Source organism: Bufo bufo, chromosome 2 (assembly GCF_905171765.1).
Source record: "Bufo bufo chromosome 2, aBufBuf1.1, whole genome shotgun sequence".
NCBI lineage: Eukaryota > Metazoa > Chordata > Amphibia > Anura > Bufonidae > Bufo > Bufo bufo.
The window spans coordinates 833,815,968-833,833,471 of record NC_053390.1 but is presented as its reverse complement, the minus strand read 5'-3'; the positions used below and the strand labels follow the sequence as shown (position 1 = coordinate 833,833,471).

The following is a 17,504-nucleotide window of genomic DNA, read 5'->3' as shown; positions in this document are numbered from 1 at the left end:
ATGGATGACGATCACATGACACAGCGACCACACAACGAGGCTCACAAGGTAACAGGAGTGATGTGATGGTGGAGCTAAGCGAGCGTGACCACAGAACGGGGCTCTCTAGTGGACGCGCTGGGTAGCACATGCAATCTAAACAAGGTGACAAAGCTGCCGGACGGCGCCTTAGTCCAATGCTAGAACACCCATCTAATGGTCACCAATACTCAGGTCTCACTAACCATCTGGGAGGCTCTGCCGTCACCTGCTGAGCTCATCAGACAAACCCTAAAATGTTAGCAGGTGTAACCCAGGAGGTGGCTGCGGTCCACGGGACTCAAGACAGCTCCACGTGTCCCTGCGGACTACAGGTCTCGGTGTAGCTCAGGCCATATTCACTGTAAAATTAATGTTTCCATTCACTGACTGCAAACAGTGTGAAAAGATTTATCCAAAATAATTTGGATTGGCCTTTTGAGGGAAGAAAAGACCTGAAGATTGGCTGGAGAGGTTTGGGGTAACCCTGCCGCCCCTCCTAACGTGGATCATCTGGTGATGGCGTCTGGACTGGAACCCCTTCAGGGGAGTCGGAGCCTCTTGTAGCACCTGTAACCAACGAGGAGGACAACGTAATCCATGAGCAACAAAAAATAGTCCACATCTGGTATACGGGACACATGCTCCAACGTGGCTGAGTCTGTGAGATGGTGGCCCCTGCGTGGTGGCCCCTCTGGAGCTTGATATGTTGTAAATGTGTATTATTGCCTTTCCCAAGATTCATCCCGGGACTGAGAGGAGGATCCGGTCTTCAGCGTTCCTCGTGAGGTGACCACCAGCAGCCGTCCTCTGCGGCCTCATAAATAACAGTATAGATATATTTCTCAATAAAATATGGATATATATAATATACAGATCTATATGGATATCTCACTGGACTGAAAACACAAAGAATAAGATCGACACGGACGTCAGGAGCGTCCACTGGCCTCTGGCGTCTCCCCCGGGGGTTTCGTGGCTATCGCAATGAACTCACATGAACGAGGAGGAAGAATAGGAAGAACCCTGGAGATAGAAGAGTCCTGATAGAGGGAGCGTGTCCTGACTGCTGCCCTAGTCTGCCCTACCGTCTTAAGGCGCGCCGGAAACAAATACAGATATTTGGCAATTGGTCTTTGCGGCACTTCCCATGGTGAGACGGCACGGTTACATCGGAGGAGACCTCAGAGTCTGTTTTGTATCGGTTAGCAGCCTTCCTCCACCTTAATGTGTAAGATCTTGGAGAATCCCGGCCTCTTCTTAAGAGCCTAGAAGACAAGAAATGTCAAGAAAATCCATATTACTGCCTCATAGCTGGTCCTAAATATGGCTTAGCGGGGCGGACTGGGAACTTAAACTGCCCTGAAAGAAACTAGACGGTCCCAAACTGACGGAAGGCCGGTAATATCATCCAGCAGGACAATATACTGCTGCCCGCTCCTCGGTATTCACCTGTATCATTGTCCTGAGGATGGGAGAACATTGGAACTGCAGGGGGTCCCGGCAGCTGCTGGCTGGATGATGCTCCTACATCACAGACAATGGGGGCATATCACTAGGATCTGCTAGGTGTGGGTTACACCTCTGCACCTACACTGAGAACGGAGCGGGGAAAGGTGGTGGAGGACGCACTGTGCATTCGCAGCCACCCCCCATTCAATTCTATGGGGCCGCCGAAAATAGCCGAGTGCTGTCGGCCCCATAGTAATGAATGGGAGAACGGTGGACGCACAAGCGCGGTGCGCTCCCATTCACTTGTATCGGGAGATCGCTTGGTCGTGGCCGGACCCCGGGGTCCTCCAGTCACCGCTCTCCCCGCTCTGTTCTCGGCGTAGGTCCCAGAAGTGAGACCAGCACCTATCAGACAATGGGGACATATCCTAGCGATGTGCCCCCATTGTCTGTGTTGGGAACACTATTTACTGCCTGAATAAAGTACGTTTATAAACATTTTATTAAATATCGAATAAAAATTGGTCCTCCACCACATTATAATATCCGTCTGGTGGTGCGAGCTGGAGTCTGGAATCTGGTATGAACATGTACCAGCTCTGCAGGACTCACCCCCCCACAAATATCTCACTGAAGAGTATAGGGGCTGAGAGAAAGCCCAGACATAAAGTGGCGTGATGGGAGTCCAGACCACTATGCTGCATCTGTACTACTACACTAGGTGACTCCAATCTACAACCACTGCTGGTATGATATAAATGGACCCCCAGTAAGTAAGCGGCTCAATATTGGTTTATTAAACCACTACTGAACATAACAAGGCGCTCTGTATTGCTCAACGCGTTTCTCTGCCGCTATTGCGCGGTATGTCCTCAGGAGCAACGGCAACCTAATCATAGAGGGCACTGTTCAGGTGCATCCCTCAGCGGGGAGTGTGCAGCAGACGTGTGTTTCATTACACAGGAAACAGAACAAAACTAATAATGCTGCGCGCCTCTGATGGTGTGCGCGCCGCAGGGTAGAGCCTCCGGCACTGTGACGGCCGTACCGCGGGCGGATCCAGCGCTGTTTAAATAGAGAGATCTCCGCCCCCGACCTGCCAAGCCACCAAACCAGGAGCCAGTGAGGTACTTCCATCCTCATTCTCACGCCTCCTTCTGTCGTCACACTATATGCTCTCGGCGTCCAGGGTTTATCTGTTATTGTGATTTATGCTTCGGTGACCTTATATCTCAGGGAACCATCATCCGCAGATACAGACCTACTAGCGATCTTATATATCTCAACCACAGCTACTTATAACATAAAGGATATTACATGCTGCGCTTTGCAGACGTATTAGGGAAAGCACACAAGCGCAGCATGTAACAAATACAATATGGAGTGTTATATTAGACTCTATCACCTAGAGGAGACTAGTGGTATAGACACAGCACCGTCCCCGCCAGAAGAAACCGCATGTAAGACAAAGCATTGCGATAATAGGTGTGAACAGTGCTCTGCAAACCGCAGCCGTCCACAGACATAAGAACCATTGTGTCTACCGTGTACTCCAAAGCCATAGTGGGACAAAGTGCAGGCTCTACACCACAGATGGAACAGGATATGGAATCATTGAGGCCCCTGGGTTTAATTGAGTCAAGGCTGAAGGTCCATTGGGCCTCCTGTCTCAGGAGTAAAATGTCTATATCACCCCCTCTGGGTGATGTCCTCACATGTTCTGTGCTCTGGAACAAAATACAGTTCCTCATTGTGGGATGGTTGATCGCAACATGTTGTGCAATAGCGGTATCACCATTATTATTCATCTTTAATAGATGCGTTCTCAGAATATCCCAGTGTTCTATCATAGGTCCCTATAATACGCACTTGGACATCATCCAATGCTTTCCTATTCTTGGGATGTAACAGGTCCTCTCTTTCACATGCAGCCACGTGAAGGTAGGCTTCCTTTAAGGGTGCCCTCAGGTATCCTCTCTCCAGAAATCTCCTCTGGAGATCATGTGCCGACTCCTTGAAATCTGTCCACTGGGAGCAGTTCCATCTTGCCCTTAAATGCTGCCCTTTCGGGATATCTCTTTTGAGTGGGTACGGATGACTGCTATCCCACCTCAAAAGGGCATTGGTAGCAGTGGGTTTGCGGAATATCTTGATTCTCAATCTCCCAGTGGGGTCGATTTCAATTGATAAATGAAGGAATGTGAGTCGTGCTTCATCAATCTCAGATGTAAAGAAGAGTCCCAGAGTATTCACATTGAGTTTAGACACAAACTCCATAAATTAGCACAATATAAATATATTGTCTATGAACCTCATCCATAACAGGATGGAGGAGGTCCATAGTTCCATCTCCTCACTCAACACTGTTTCCTTTTCCCACCAGCCCAGGTATAGGTTGGCGAAGGTCGGGGCACACGGACTGCCCATCGCCACCCCCCTGAGCTGGTGGTAGATGACACGATCCAAAATGAAAACGTTGCGATGTAGCACAAAGTCCAGGAGAGTCAGTACCAATGTATTATGTTCGCTGGACGGAGAACCTCTTTCAGTTAATCTAATATCCTTCATGTTATAAGTAGCTGTGGTTGGGATATATAAGATCACTAGTAGGTCTGTATCCGCGGATGATGGTTCCCTGAGATATAAGGTCACCGAAGCATAAATCACAATAACAGATAAACCCTGGACGCCGAGAGCATATAGTGTGAGAATGAGGATGGATGTACCTCACTGGCTCCTGGTTTGGAGGCTTGGCAGGTCGGGGGCGGAGATCTCTCCATTTAAACAGCGCTGGATCCGCCCGCGCTACGGCCATCATAGTGCCGGAGGCTCTACCCTGCTGCGCGCACACCATCAGAGGCGTGCAGGATGTTTCGTTTAGTTCTGTTTCCTGTGTAATGAAACACACGTCTGCTGCACACTCCCCGCTGAGGGATGCACCTGAACCTGAACAGTGCCCTCTATGATTAGGTTGCCGTTGCTCCTGAGGAAATACCGCGCAATAGCGGCAGAGAAACGCGTTGAGCAATACAGAGCACCTTGTTATGTTCAGTAGTGGTTTAATAAACCAATATTGAGCAGCTTACTTAGTGGGGGTCCATTTATATCATACCAGCAGTGGTTGTACATTGGAGTCACATAGTGTAGTAGTACAGACTCCGCATAGTGGTCTGGACTCCCATCACGCCACTTTATGTCTGGGCTTCATTGAGATATTCGTCCAAAACGGCCGGACAAATAGAATCGGCCAGACAAATACCGCTGAGCGCGGGGTTTTTTGTCTGGCCGATTCCGGGCATTTTGTACCGGAACAGCCGGGCTACAGTGCGAAACAAGTCTCCGACCGTCAGGGAGTGCAGGTAAATATATTGTGGCGCCATCACCTGCGGTCAGGAGAGCCGGGCAGCAGTGTGCCACACCAGCATCATGGATGCCATAGTTACCTGCAGCTTGCTGACCATCTCCTCAAACAGTTTCTGGGCTTCTGGGCTACTTGGGTCCTTAAAGTAATCTGCAATTCCAACCTGCACCACAATGGACTTGAGATTGCGACATACACCTGCGGAAAAACACGAGCAGGAAGGTAAGAGACATCACGCCCGCTGGCAGACATCGCCACGTGGACGTGGTACTCACTATTGAAGTGCAGGAGGGCTTTGGGAGTGACCGGGGTGGAGGTTAGGACCAGCATCTCCAGGCCCTTCAGACCCTCCCTGCAGACCTCTGCCGCCACCTCCTGGTTGATCTCAGTCACATGATCCAACTCCAACACCTGTAGACGCATACAGTTCCGTGCTGTGGGGGAGCGAGAATACCGTGAAAAGACGCCGCCGACACATGACGTAAAATGTACTGACACTGAGCACCTCCAGGCCTAGACGCTGCACTACATTACACTACACCTGCTGCTCTCACTGTGCACCTCTCAGTGCTGCACTACATTACATTACACCTGCTCCTCTCACTGTGCACCTCTCAGTGCTGCACTACATTACACTACACCTGCTCCTCTCACTGTGCACCTCTCAGTGCTGCACTACATTACACTACACCTGCTCCTCTCACTGTGCACCTCTCAGTGCTGCACTACATTACACTACACCTGCCCCTCTCACTGTGCACCTCTCAGTGCTGCACTACATTACACTACACCTGCTCCTCTCACTGTGCACCTCTCAGTGCTGCACTACATTACACTACACCTGCTCCTCTCACTGTGCACCTCTCAGTGCTGCACTACATTACACTACACCTGCTCCTCTCACTGTGCACCTCTCAGTCCTGCACTACATTACACTACACCTGCTCCTCTCACTGTATACCTCTCAGTGCTGCACTACATTACACTACACCTGCTCCTCTCACTGTGCACCTCTCAGTGCTGCACTACATTACACTACACCTGCTCCTCTCACTGTGCACCTCTCAGTGCTGCACTACATTACACTACACCTGCTCCTCTCACTGTGCACCTCTCAGTGCTGCACTACATTACACTACACCTGCTCCTCTCACTGTGCACCTCTCAGTGCTGCACTACATTACACTACAACTGCTCCTCTCACTGTGCACCTCTCAGTGCTGCACTACATTACACTACACCTGCTCCTCTCACTGTGCACCTCTCAGTGCTGCACTACATTACACTACACCTGCTCCTCTCACTGTGCACCTCTCAGTGCTGCACTACATTACACTACACCTGCTCCTCTCACTGTGCACCTCTCAGTGCTGCACTACATTACACTACACCTGCTCCTCTCACTGTGCACCTCTCAGTGCTGCACTACATTACACTACACCTGCCCCTCTCACTGTGCACCTCTCAGTGCTGCACTACATTACACTACACCTGCTCCTCTCACTGTGCACCTCTCAGTGCTGCACTACATTACACTACACCTGCTCCTCTCACTGTGTACCTCTCAGTGCTGCACTACATTACACTACACCTGCTCCTCTCACTCTGTACCTCTCAGTCCTGCACTACATTACACTACACCTGCTCCTCTCACTGTGCACCTCTCAGTGCTGCACTACATTACACTACACCGGCTCCTCTCACTGTGCACCTCTCAGTGCTGCACTACATTACACTACACCTGCTCCTCTCACTGTGCACCTCTCAGTGCTGCACTACATTACACTACACCTGCTCCTCTCACTGTGTACCTCTCAGTGCTGCACTACATTACACTACACCTGCTCCTGTCACTGTGCACCTCTCAGTGCTGCACTACATTACACTACACCTGCTCCTCTCACTGTGCACCTCTCAGTGCTGCACTACATTACACTACACCTGCTCTTCTCACTGTGCACCTCTCAGTCCTGCACTACATTACACTACACCTGCTGCTCTCACTGTGCACCTCTCAGTGCTGCACTACATTACACTACACCTGCTCCTCTCACTGTGCTCCTCTCAGTGCTGCACTACATTACACTACACCTGCTCCTCTCACTGTGTACCTCTCAGTGCTGCACTACATTACACTACACCTGCTCCTCTCACTGTGCACCTCTCAGTGCTGCACTACATTACACTACACCTGCTCCTCTCACTGTGCTCCTCTCAGTGCTGCACTACATTACACTACACCTGCTCCTCTCACTGTGCACCTCTCAGTGCTGCACTACATTACACTACACCTGCTCCTCTCACCGTGCACCTCTCAGTGCTGCACTACATTACACTACACCTGCCCCTCTCACCGTGCACCTCTCAGTGCTGCACTACATTACACTACACCTGCTCCTCTCACCGTGCACCTCTCAGTGCTGCACTACATTACACTACACCTGCCCCTCTCACTGTGCACCTCTCAGTGCTGCACTACATTACACTACACCTGCTCCTCTCACTGTGCACCTCTCAGTGCTGCACTACATTACACTACACCTGCTCCTCTCACTGTGCACCTCTCAGTGCTGCACTACATTACACTACACCTGCTCCTCTCACCCTGTACCTCTCAGTGCTGCACTACATTACACTACACCTGCCCCTCTCACTCTGTACCTCTCAGTGCTGCACTACATTACACTACACCTGCCCCTCTCACTGTGCACCTCTCAGTGCTGCACTACATTACACTACACCTGCTCCTCTCACTGTGCACCTCTCAGTGCTGCACTACATTACACTACACCTGCTCCTCTCACTGTGTACCTCTCAGTGCTGCACTACATTACACTACACCTGCTCCTCTCACTGTGCACCTCTCAGTGCTGCACTACATTACACTACACCTGCTCCTCTCACTGTGCACCTCTCAGTGCTGCACTACATTACACTACACCTGCTCCTCTCACTGTGCACCTCTCAGTGCTGCACTACATTACACTACACCTGCCCCTCTCACTGTACACCTCTCAGTGCTGCACTACATTACACTACACCTGCTCCTCTCACTGTGCACCTCTCAGTGCTGCACTACATTACACTACACCTGCTCCTCTCACTCTGTACCTCTCAGTGCTGCACTACATCACACTACACCTGCTCCTCTCACTATGCACCTCTCAGTGCTGCACTACATTACACTACACCTGCTGCTCTCACTGTGCACCTCTCAGTGCTGCACTACATTACACTACACCTGCTCCTCTCACTCTGCACCTCTCAGTGCTGCACTACATTACACTACACCTGCTGCTCTCACTGTGCACCTCTCAGTGCTGCACTACATTACACTACACCTGCTCCTCTCACTGTACACCTCTCAGTGCTGCACTACATTACACTACACCTGCTCCTCTCACTGTGTACCTCTCAGTGCTGCACTACATTACACTACACCTGCTCCTCTCACTGTGCACCTCTCAGTGCTGCACTACATCACACTACACCTGCTCCTCTCACTGTGCACCTCTCAGTGCTGCACTACATTACACTACACCTGCTCCTCTCACTGTGCACCTCTCAGTGCTGCACTACATTACACTACACCTGCTCCTCTCACTCTGTACCTCTCAGTGCTGCACTACATTACACTACACCTGCTCCTCTCACTGTGTACCTCTCAGTGCTGCACTACATTACACTACACCTGCTCCTCTCACTGAGTACCTCTCAGTGCTGCACTACATTACACTACAGCTGCTCCTCTCACTGTGCACCTCTCAGTGCTGCACTACATTACACTACACCTGCTCCTCTCACTGTGCACCTCTCAGTGCTGCACTACATTACACTACACCTGCTCCTCTCACTGTGCACCTCTCAGTGCTGCACTACATTACACTACACCTGCTCCTCTCACTGTGCACCTCTCAGTGCTGCACTACATTACACTACACCTGCTCCTCTCACTGTGTACCTCTCAGTGCTGCACTACATTACACTACACCTGCTCCTCTCACTGTGTACCTCTCAGTGCTGCACTACATTACACTACACCTGCTCCTCTCACTGTGTACCTCTCAGTGCTGCACTACATTACACTACACCTGCTCCTCTCACTCTGCACCTCTCAGTGCTGCACTACATTACACTACACCTGCTCCTCTCACTGTGCACCTCTCAGTGCTGCACTACATTACACTACACCTGCTCCTCTCACTCTGTACCTCTCAGTGCTGCACTACATTACACTACACCTGCTCCTCTCACTGTGCACCTCTCAGTGCTGCACTACATTACACTACACCGGCTCCTCTCACTCTGCACCTCTCAGTGCTGCACTACATTACACTACACCTGCTCCTCTCACTGTGCACCTCTCAGTGCTGCACTACATTACACTACACCTGCTCCTCTCACTGTGCACTTCTCAGTGCTGCACTACATTACACTACACCTGCTCCTCTCACTGTGCACCTCTCAGTGCTGCACTACATTACACTACACCTGCTCCTCTCACTGTGTACCTCTCAGTGCTGCACTACATTACACTACACCTGCTCCTCTCACTCTGTACCTCTCAGTGCTGCACTACATCACACTACACCTGCTCCTCTCACTGTGCACCTCTCAGTGCTGCACTACATTACACTACACCTGCTCCTCTCACTGTGCACCTCTCAGTGCTGCACTACATTACACTACACCTGCTCCTCTCACTCTGCACCTCTCAGTGCTGCACTACATTACACTACACCTGCTCCTCTCACTGTGCACCTCTCAGTGCTGCACTACATTACACTACACCTGCTCCTCTCACTCTGTACCTCTCAGTGCTGCACTACATTACACTACACCTGCTCCTCTCACTGTGCACCTCTCAGTGCTGCACTACATTACACTACACCGGCTCCTCTCACTCTGCACCTCTCAGTGCTGCACTACATTACACTACACCTGCTCCTCTCACTGTGCACCTCTCAGTGCTGCACTACATTACACTACACCTGCTCCTCTCACTGTGTACCTCTCAGTGCTGCACTACATTACACTACACCTGCTCCTCTCACTCTGTACCTCTCAGTGCTGCACTACATTACACTACACCTGCTCCTCTCACTGTGCACCTCTCAGTGCTGCACTACATTACACTACACCTGCTCCTCTCACTGTGCACCTCTCAGTGCTGCACTACATTACACTACACCTGCTCCTCTCACTCTGCACCTCTCAGTGCTGCACTACATTACACTACACCTGCTCCTCTCACTGTGTACCTCTCAGTGCTGCACTACATTACACTACACCTGCTCCTCTCACTCTGTACCTCTCAGTGCTGCACTACATTACACTACACCTGCTCCTCTCACTGTGCACCTCTCAGTGCTGCACTACATTACACTACACCTGCTCCTCTCACTGTGCACCTCTCAGTGCTGCACTACATTACACTACACCTGCTCCTCTCACTGTGCTCCTCTCAGTGCTGCACTACATTACACTACACCTGCTCCTCTCACTGTGCACCTCTCAGTGCTGCACTACATTACACTACACCTGCTCCTCTCACTGTGCACCTCTCAGTGCTGCACTACATTACACTACACCTGCTCCTCTCACTGTGCACCTCTCAGTGCTGCACTACATTACACTACACCTGCTCCTCTCACTGTGCACCTCTCAGTGCTGCACTACATTACACTACACCTGCTCCTCTCACCCTGTACCTCTCAGTGCTGCACTACATTACACTACACCTGCTCCTCTCACTGTGCACCTCTCAGTGCTGCACTACATTACACTACACCTGCTCCTCTCACCCTGTACCTCTCAGTGCTGCACTACATTACACTACACCTGCTCCTCTCACTGTGCACCTCTCAGTGCTGCACTACATTACATTACACCTGCTCCTCTCACTCTGTACCTCTCAGTGCTGCACTACATTACACTACACCTGCTCCTCTCACTGTGCACCTCTCAGTGCTGCACTACATTACACTACACCTGCTCCTCTCACTGTGTACCTCTCAGTGCTGCACTACATTACACTACACCTGCTCCTCTCACTGTGTACCTCTCAGTGCTGCACTACATTACACTACACCTGCTCCTCTCACTGTGCACCTCTCAGTGCTGCACTAAATTACACTACACCTGCTCCTCTCACTGTGTACCTCTCAGTGCTGCACTACATTACACTACACCTGCTCCTCTCACTCTGTACCTCTCAGTGCTGCACTACATCACACTACACCTGCTCCTCTCACTGTGCACCTCTCAGTGCTGCACTACATTACACTACACCTGCTCCTCTCACTGTGCACCTCTCAGTGCTGCACTACATTACACTACACCTGCTCCTCTCACTGTGCACCTCTCAGTGCTGCACTACATTACACTACACCTGCTCCTCTCACTGTGCACCTCTCAGTGCTGCACTACATTACACTACACCTGCTCCTCTCACTGTGCACCTCTCAGTGCTGCACTACATTACACTACACCTGCTCCTCTCACTGTGCACCTCTCAGTGCTGCACTACATTACACTACACCTGCTCCTCTCACTGTGCACCTCTCAGTGCTGCACTACATTACACTACACCTGCTCCTCTCACTGTGTACCTCTCAGTGCTGCACTACATTACACTACACCTGCTCCTCTCACTGTGCACCTCTCAGTGCTGCACTACATTACACTACACCTGCTCCTCTCACTGTGCACCTCTCAGTGCTGCACTACATTACACTACACCTGCTCCTCTCACTGTGTACCTCTCAGTGCTGCACTACATTACACTACACCTGCTCCTCTCACTGTGTACCTCTCAGTGCTGCACTACATTACACTACACCTGCTCCTCTCACTGTGCACCTCTCAGTGCTGCACTACATTACACTACACCTGCTCCTCTCACTGTGCACCTCTCAGTGCTGCACTACATTACACTACACCTGCTCCTCTCACTGTGCACCTCTCAGTGCTGCACTACATTACACTACACTGCTCCTCTCACCCTGTACCTCTCAGTGCTGCACTACATTACACTACACCTGCTCCTCTCACCGTGCACCTCTCAGTGCTGCACTACATCACACTACACCTGCTGCTCTCACTGTGCACCTCTCAGTGCTGCACTACATTACACTACACCTGCTCCTCTCACTGTGCACCTCTCAGTGCTGCACTACATTACACTACACCTGCTCCTCTCACTGTGCACCTCTCAGTGCTGCACTACATTACACTACACCTGCTCCTCTCACTGTGCACCTCTCAGTGCTGCACTACATTACACTACACCTGCTCCTCTCACCCTGTACCTCTCAGTGCTGCACTACATTACACTACACCTGCTCCTCTCACTGTGCACCTCTCAGTGCTGCACTACATCACACTACACCTGCTGCTCTCACTGTGCACCTCTCAGTGCTGCACTACATTACACTACACCTGCTCCTCTCACTCTGTACCTCTCAGAGCTGCACTACATTACACTACACCTGCTCCTCTCACTGTGCACCTCTCAGTGCTGCACTACATCACACTACACCTGCTCCTCTCACTGTGCACCTCTCAGTGCTGCACTACATTACACTACACCTGCTCCTCTCACTGTGTACCTCTCAGTGCTGCACTACATTACACTACACCTGCCCCTCTCACTGTGCACCTCTCAGTGCTGCACTACATTACACTACACCTGCTCCTCTCACTGTGTACCTCTCAGTGCTGCACTACATTACACTACACCTGCTCCTCTCACTGTGCACCTCTCAGTGCTGCACTACATTACACTACACCTGCTCCTCTCACTCTGTACCTCTCAGTGCTGCACTACATTACACTACACCTGCTCCTCTCACTGTGCACCTCTCAGTGCTGCACTACATTACACTACACCTGCTCCTCTCACTGTGCACCTCTCAGTGCTGCACTACATTACACTACACCTGCTCCTCTCACTGTGTACCTCTCAGTGCTGCACTACATTACACTACACCTGCTCCTCTCACTCTGCACCTCTCAGTGCTGCACTACATTACACTACACCTGCTCCTCTCACTGTGCTCCTCTCAGTGCTGCACTACATTACACTACACCTGCTCCTCTCACTGTGCACCTCTCAGTGCTGCACTACATTACACTACACCTGCCCCTCTCACTGTGCACCTCTCAGTGCTGCAGTACATTACACTACACCTGCTCCTCTCACTGTGTACCTCTCAGTGCTGCACTACATTACACTACACCTGCTCCTCTCACTGTGCACCTCTCAGTGCTGCAGTACATTACACTACACCTGCTCCTCTCACTGTGTACCTCTCAGTGCTGCACTACATTACACTCCAACTGCCCCTCTCACTGTGTACCTCTCAGTGCTGCACTACATTACACTACACCTGCTCCTCTCACTGTGCACCTCTCAGTGCTGCACTACATTACACTACACCTGCTCCTCTCACTGTGCACCTCTCAGTGCTGCACTACATTACACTACACCTGCTCCTCTCACTGTGCACCTCTCAGTGCTGCACTACATTACACTACACCTGCTCCTCTCACTGTACACCTCTCAGTGCTGCACTACATTTCACTACACCTGCTCCTCTCACTGTGCACCTCTCAGTGCTGCACTACATTACACTACACCTGCTCCTCTCACTGTGCACCTCTCAGTGCTGCACTACATTACACTACACCTGCTCCTCTCACTGTGCACCTCTTAGTGCTGCACTACATTACACTACACCTGCCCCTCTCACTGTGCACCTCTCAGTGCTGCACTACATTACACTACACCTGCTCCTCTCACTGTGCACCTCTCAGTGCTGCACTACATTACACTACACCTGCTCCTCTCACTGTACACCTCTCAGTGCTGCACTACATTACACTACACCTGCTCCTCTCACTGTGCACCTCTCAGTGCTGCACTACATTACACTACACCTGCTCCTCTCACTGTACACCTCTCAGTGCTGCACTACATTTCACTACACCTGCTCCTCTCACTGTGCACCTCTCAGTGCTGCACTACATTACACTACACCTGCTCCTCTCACTGTGCACCTCTCAGTGCTGCACTACATTACACTACACCTGCTCCTCTCACTGTGCACCTCTTAGTGCTGCACTACATTACACTACACCTGCCCCTCTCACTGTGCACCTCTCAGTGCTGCACTACATTACACTACACCTGCTCCTCTCACTGTGCACCTCTCAGTGCTGCACTACATTACACTACACCTGCTCCTCTCACTGTGTACCTCTCAGTGCTGCACTACATTACACTACACCTGCTCCTCTCACTGTGCACCTCTCAGTGCTGCACTACATTACACTACACCTGCTCCTCTCACTGTGCACCTCTCAGTGCTGCACTACATTACACTACACCTGCTCCTCTCACTGTGCACCTCTCAGTGCTGCACTACATTACACTACACCTGCCCCTCTCACTGTGCACCTCTCAGTGCTGCACTACATTACACTACACCTGCTCCTCTCACTGTGCACCTCTCAGTGCTGCACTACATTACACTACACCTGCTACTCTCACTGTGCACCTCTCAGTGCTGCACTACATTACACTACACCTGCTCCTCTCACTGTGCACCTCTCAGTGCTGCACTACATTACACTACACCTGCTCCTCTCACTGTGCACCTCTCAGTGCTGCACTACATTACACTACACCTGCTCCTCTCACTGTGCTCCTCTCAGTGCTGCACTACATTACACTACACCTGCTCCTCTCACTGTGCACCTCTCAGTGCTGCACTACATTACACTACACCTGCTCCTCTCACTGTGCACCTCTCAGTGCTGCACTACATTACACTACACCTGCTCCTCTCACTGTGCACCTCTCAGTGCTGCACTACATTACACTACACCTGCCCCTCTCACTGTACACCTCTCAGTGCTGCACTACATTACACTACACCTGCTCCTCTCACTGTGCACCTCTCAGTGCTGCACTACATTACACTACACCTGCTCCTCTCACTGTGCACCTCTCAGTGCTGCACTACATTACACTACACCTGCTCCTCTCACTGTGTACCTCTCAGTGCTGCACTACATTACACTACACCTGCTCCTCTCACTGTGCACCTCTCAGTGCTGCACTACATTACACTACACCTGCTCCTCTCACTGTGCACCTCTCAGTGCTGCACTACATTACACTACACCTGCTCCTCTCACTGTGCACCTCTCAGTGCTGCACTACATTACACTACACCTGCTCCTCTCACTGTACACCTCTCAGTGCTGCACTACATTTCACTACACCTGCTCCTCTCACTGTGCACCTCTCAGTGCTGCACTACATTACACTACACCTGCTCCTCTCACTGTGCACCTCTCAGTGCTGCACTACATTACACTACACCTGCTCCTCTCACTGTGCACCTCTTAGTGCTGCACTACATTACACTACACCTGCCCCTCTCACTGTGCACCTCTCAGTGCTGCACTACATTACACTACACCTGCTCCTCTCACTGTGCACCTCTCAGTGCTGCACTACATTACACTACACCTGCTCCTCTCACTGTACACCTCTCAGTGCTGCACTACATTACACTACACCTGCTCCTCTCACTGTGCACCTCTCAGTGCTGCACTACATTACACTACACCTGCTCCTCTCACTGTACACCTCTCAGTGCTGCACTACATTTCACTACACCTGCTCCTCTCACTGTGCACCTCTCAGTGCTGCACTACATTACACTACACCTGCTCCTCTCACTGTGCACCTCTCAGTGCTGCACTACATTACACTACACCTGCTCCTCTCACTGTGCACCTCTTAGTGCTGCACTACATTACACTACACCTGCCCCTCTCACTGTGCACCTCTCAGTGCTGCACTACATTACACTACACCTGCTCCTCTCACTGTGCACCTCTCAGTGCTGCACTACATTACACTACACCTGCTCCTCTCACTGTGTACCTCTCAGTGCTGCACTACATTACACTACACCTGCTCCTCTCACTGTGCACCTCTCAGTGCTGCACTACATTACACTACACCTGCTCCTCTCACTGTGCACCTCTCAGTGCTGCACTACATTACACTACACCTGCTCCTCTCACTGTGCACCTCTCAGTGCTGCACTACATTACACTACACCTGCCCCTCTCACTGTGCACCTCTCAGTGCTGCACTACATTACACTACACCTGCTCCTCTCACTGTGCACCTCTCAGTGCTGCACTACATTACACTACACCTGCTACTCTCACTGTGCACCTCTCAGTGCTGCACTACATTACACTACACCTGCTCCTCTCACTGTGCACCTCTCAGTGCTGCACTACATTACACTACACCTGCTCCTCTCACTGTGCACCTCTCAGTGCTGCACTACATTACACTACACCTGCTCCTCTCACTGTGCTCCTCTCAGTGCTGCACTACATTACACTACACCTGCTCCTCTCACTGTGCACCTCTCAGTGCTGCACTACATTACACTACACCTGCTCCTCTCACTGTGCACCTCTCAGTGCTGCACTACATTACACTACACCTGCTCCTCTCACTGTGCACCTCTCAGTGCTGCACTACATTACACTACACCTGCCCCTCTCACTGTACACCTCTCAGTGCTGCACTACATTACACTACACCTGCTCCTCTCACTGTGCACCTCTCAGTGCTGCACTACATTACACTACACCTGCCCCTCTCACTGTGTACCTCTCAGTGCTGCACTACATTACACTACACCTGCTCCTCTCACTGTGTACCTCTCAGTGCTGCACTACATTACACTACACCTGCTCCTCTCACTGTGCACCTCTCAGTGCTGCACTACATTACACTACACCTGCTCCTCTCACTGTGCACCTCTTAGTGCTGCACTACATTACACTACACCTGCCCCTCTCACTGTGCACCTCTCAGTGCTGCACTACATTACACTACACCTGCTCCTCTCACTGTGCACCTCTCAGTGCTGCACTACATTACACTACACCTGCTCCTCTCACTGTGTACCTCTCAGTGCTGCACTACATTACACTACACCTGCTCCTCTCACTGTGCACCTCTCAGTGCTGCACTACATTACACTACACCTGCTCCTCTCACTGTGCACCTCTCAGTGCTGCACTACATTACACTACACCTGCTCCTCTCACTGTGCACCTCTCAGTGCTGCACTACATTACACTACACCTGCCCCTCTCACTGTGCACCTCTCAGTGCTGCACTACATTACACTACACCTGCTCCTCTCACTGTGCACCTCTCAGTGCTGCACTACATTACACTACACCTGCTACTCTCACTGTGCACCTCTCAGTGCTGCACTACATTACACTACACCTGCTCCTCTCACTGTGCACCTCTCAGTGCTGCACTACATTACACTACACCTGCTCCTCTCACTGTGCACCTCTCAGTGCTGCACTACATTACACTACACCTGCTCCTCTCACTGTGCTCCTCTCAGTGCTGCACTACATTACACTACACCTGCTCCTCTCACTGTGCACCTCTCAGTGCTGCACTACATTACACTACACCTGCTCCTCTCACTGTGCACCTCTCAGTGCTGCACTACATTACACTACACCTGCTCCTCTCACTGTGCACCTCTCAGTGCTGCACTACATTACACTACACCTGCCCCTCTCACTGTACACCTCTCAGTGCTGC

General features: G+C 51.2%; 1 protein-coding gene across 1 annotated transcript in view; it reads right to left on the bottom strand.

The window, feature by feature from the left end:
* Window positions 1-1,223: 1,223 nt before the first annotated feature.
* The window catches only part of FBXO41 (F-box protein 41), a 62,260-nt gene continuing 45,979 nt past the window's right edge, over window positions 1,224-17,504 (bottom strand). Inside the window, exons 10-12 of the mRNA XM_040419395.1 lie at window positions 5,107-5,265; window positions 4,914-5,029; window positions 1,224-1,286 (exon numbers count right to left, since the gene is read on the bottom strand). Coding sequence (XP_040275329.1) covers window positions 1,224-1,286; window positions 4,914-5,029; window positions 5,107-5,265 — 338 coding nt within the window. The remainder of the gene's footprint in view (window positions 1,287-4,913; window positions 5,030-5,106; window positions 5,266-17,504) is intronic.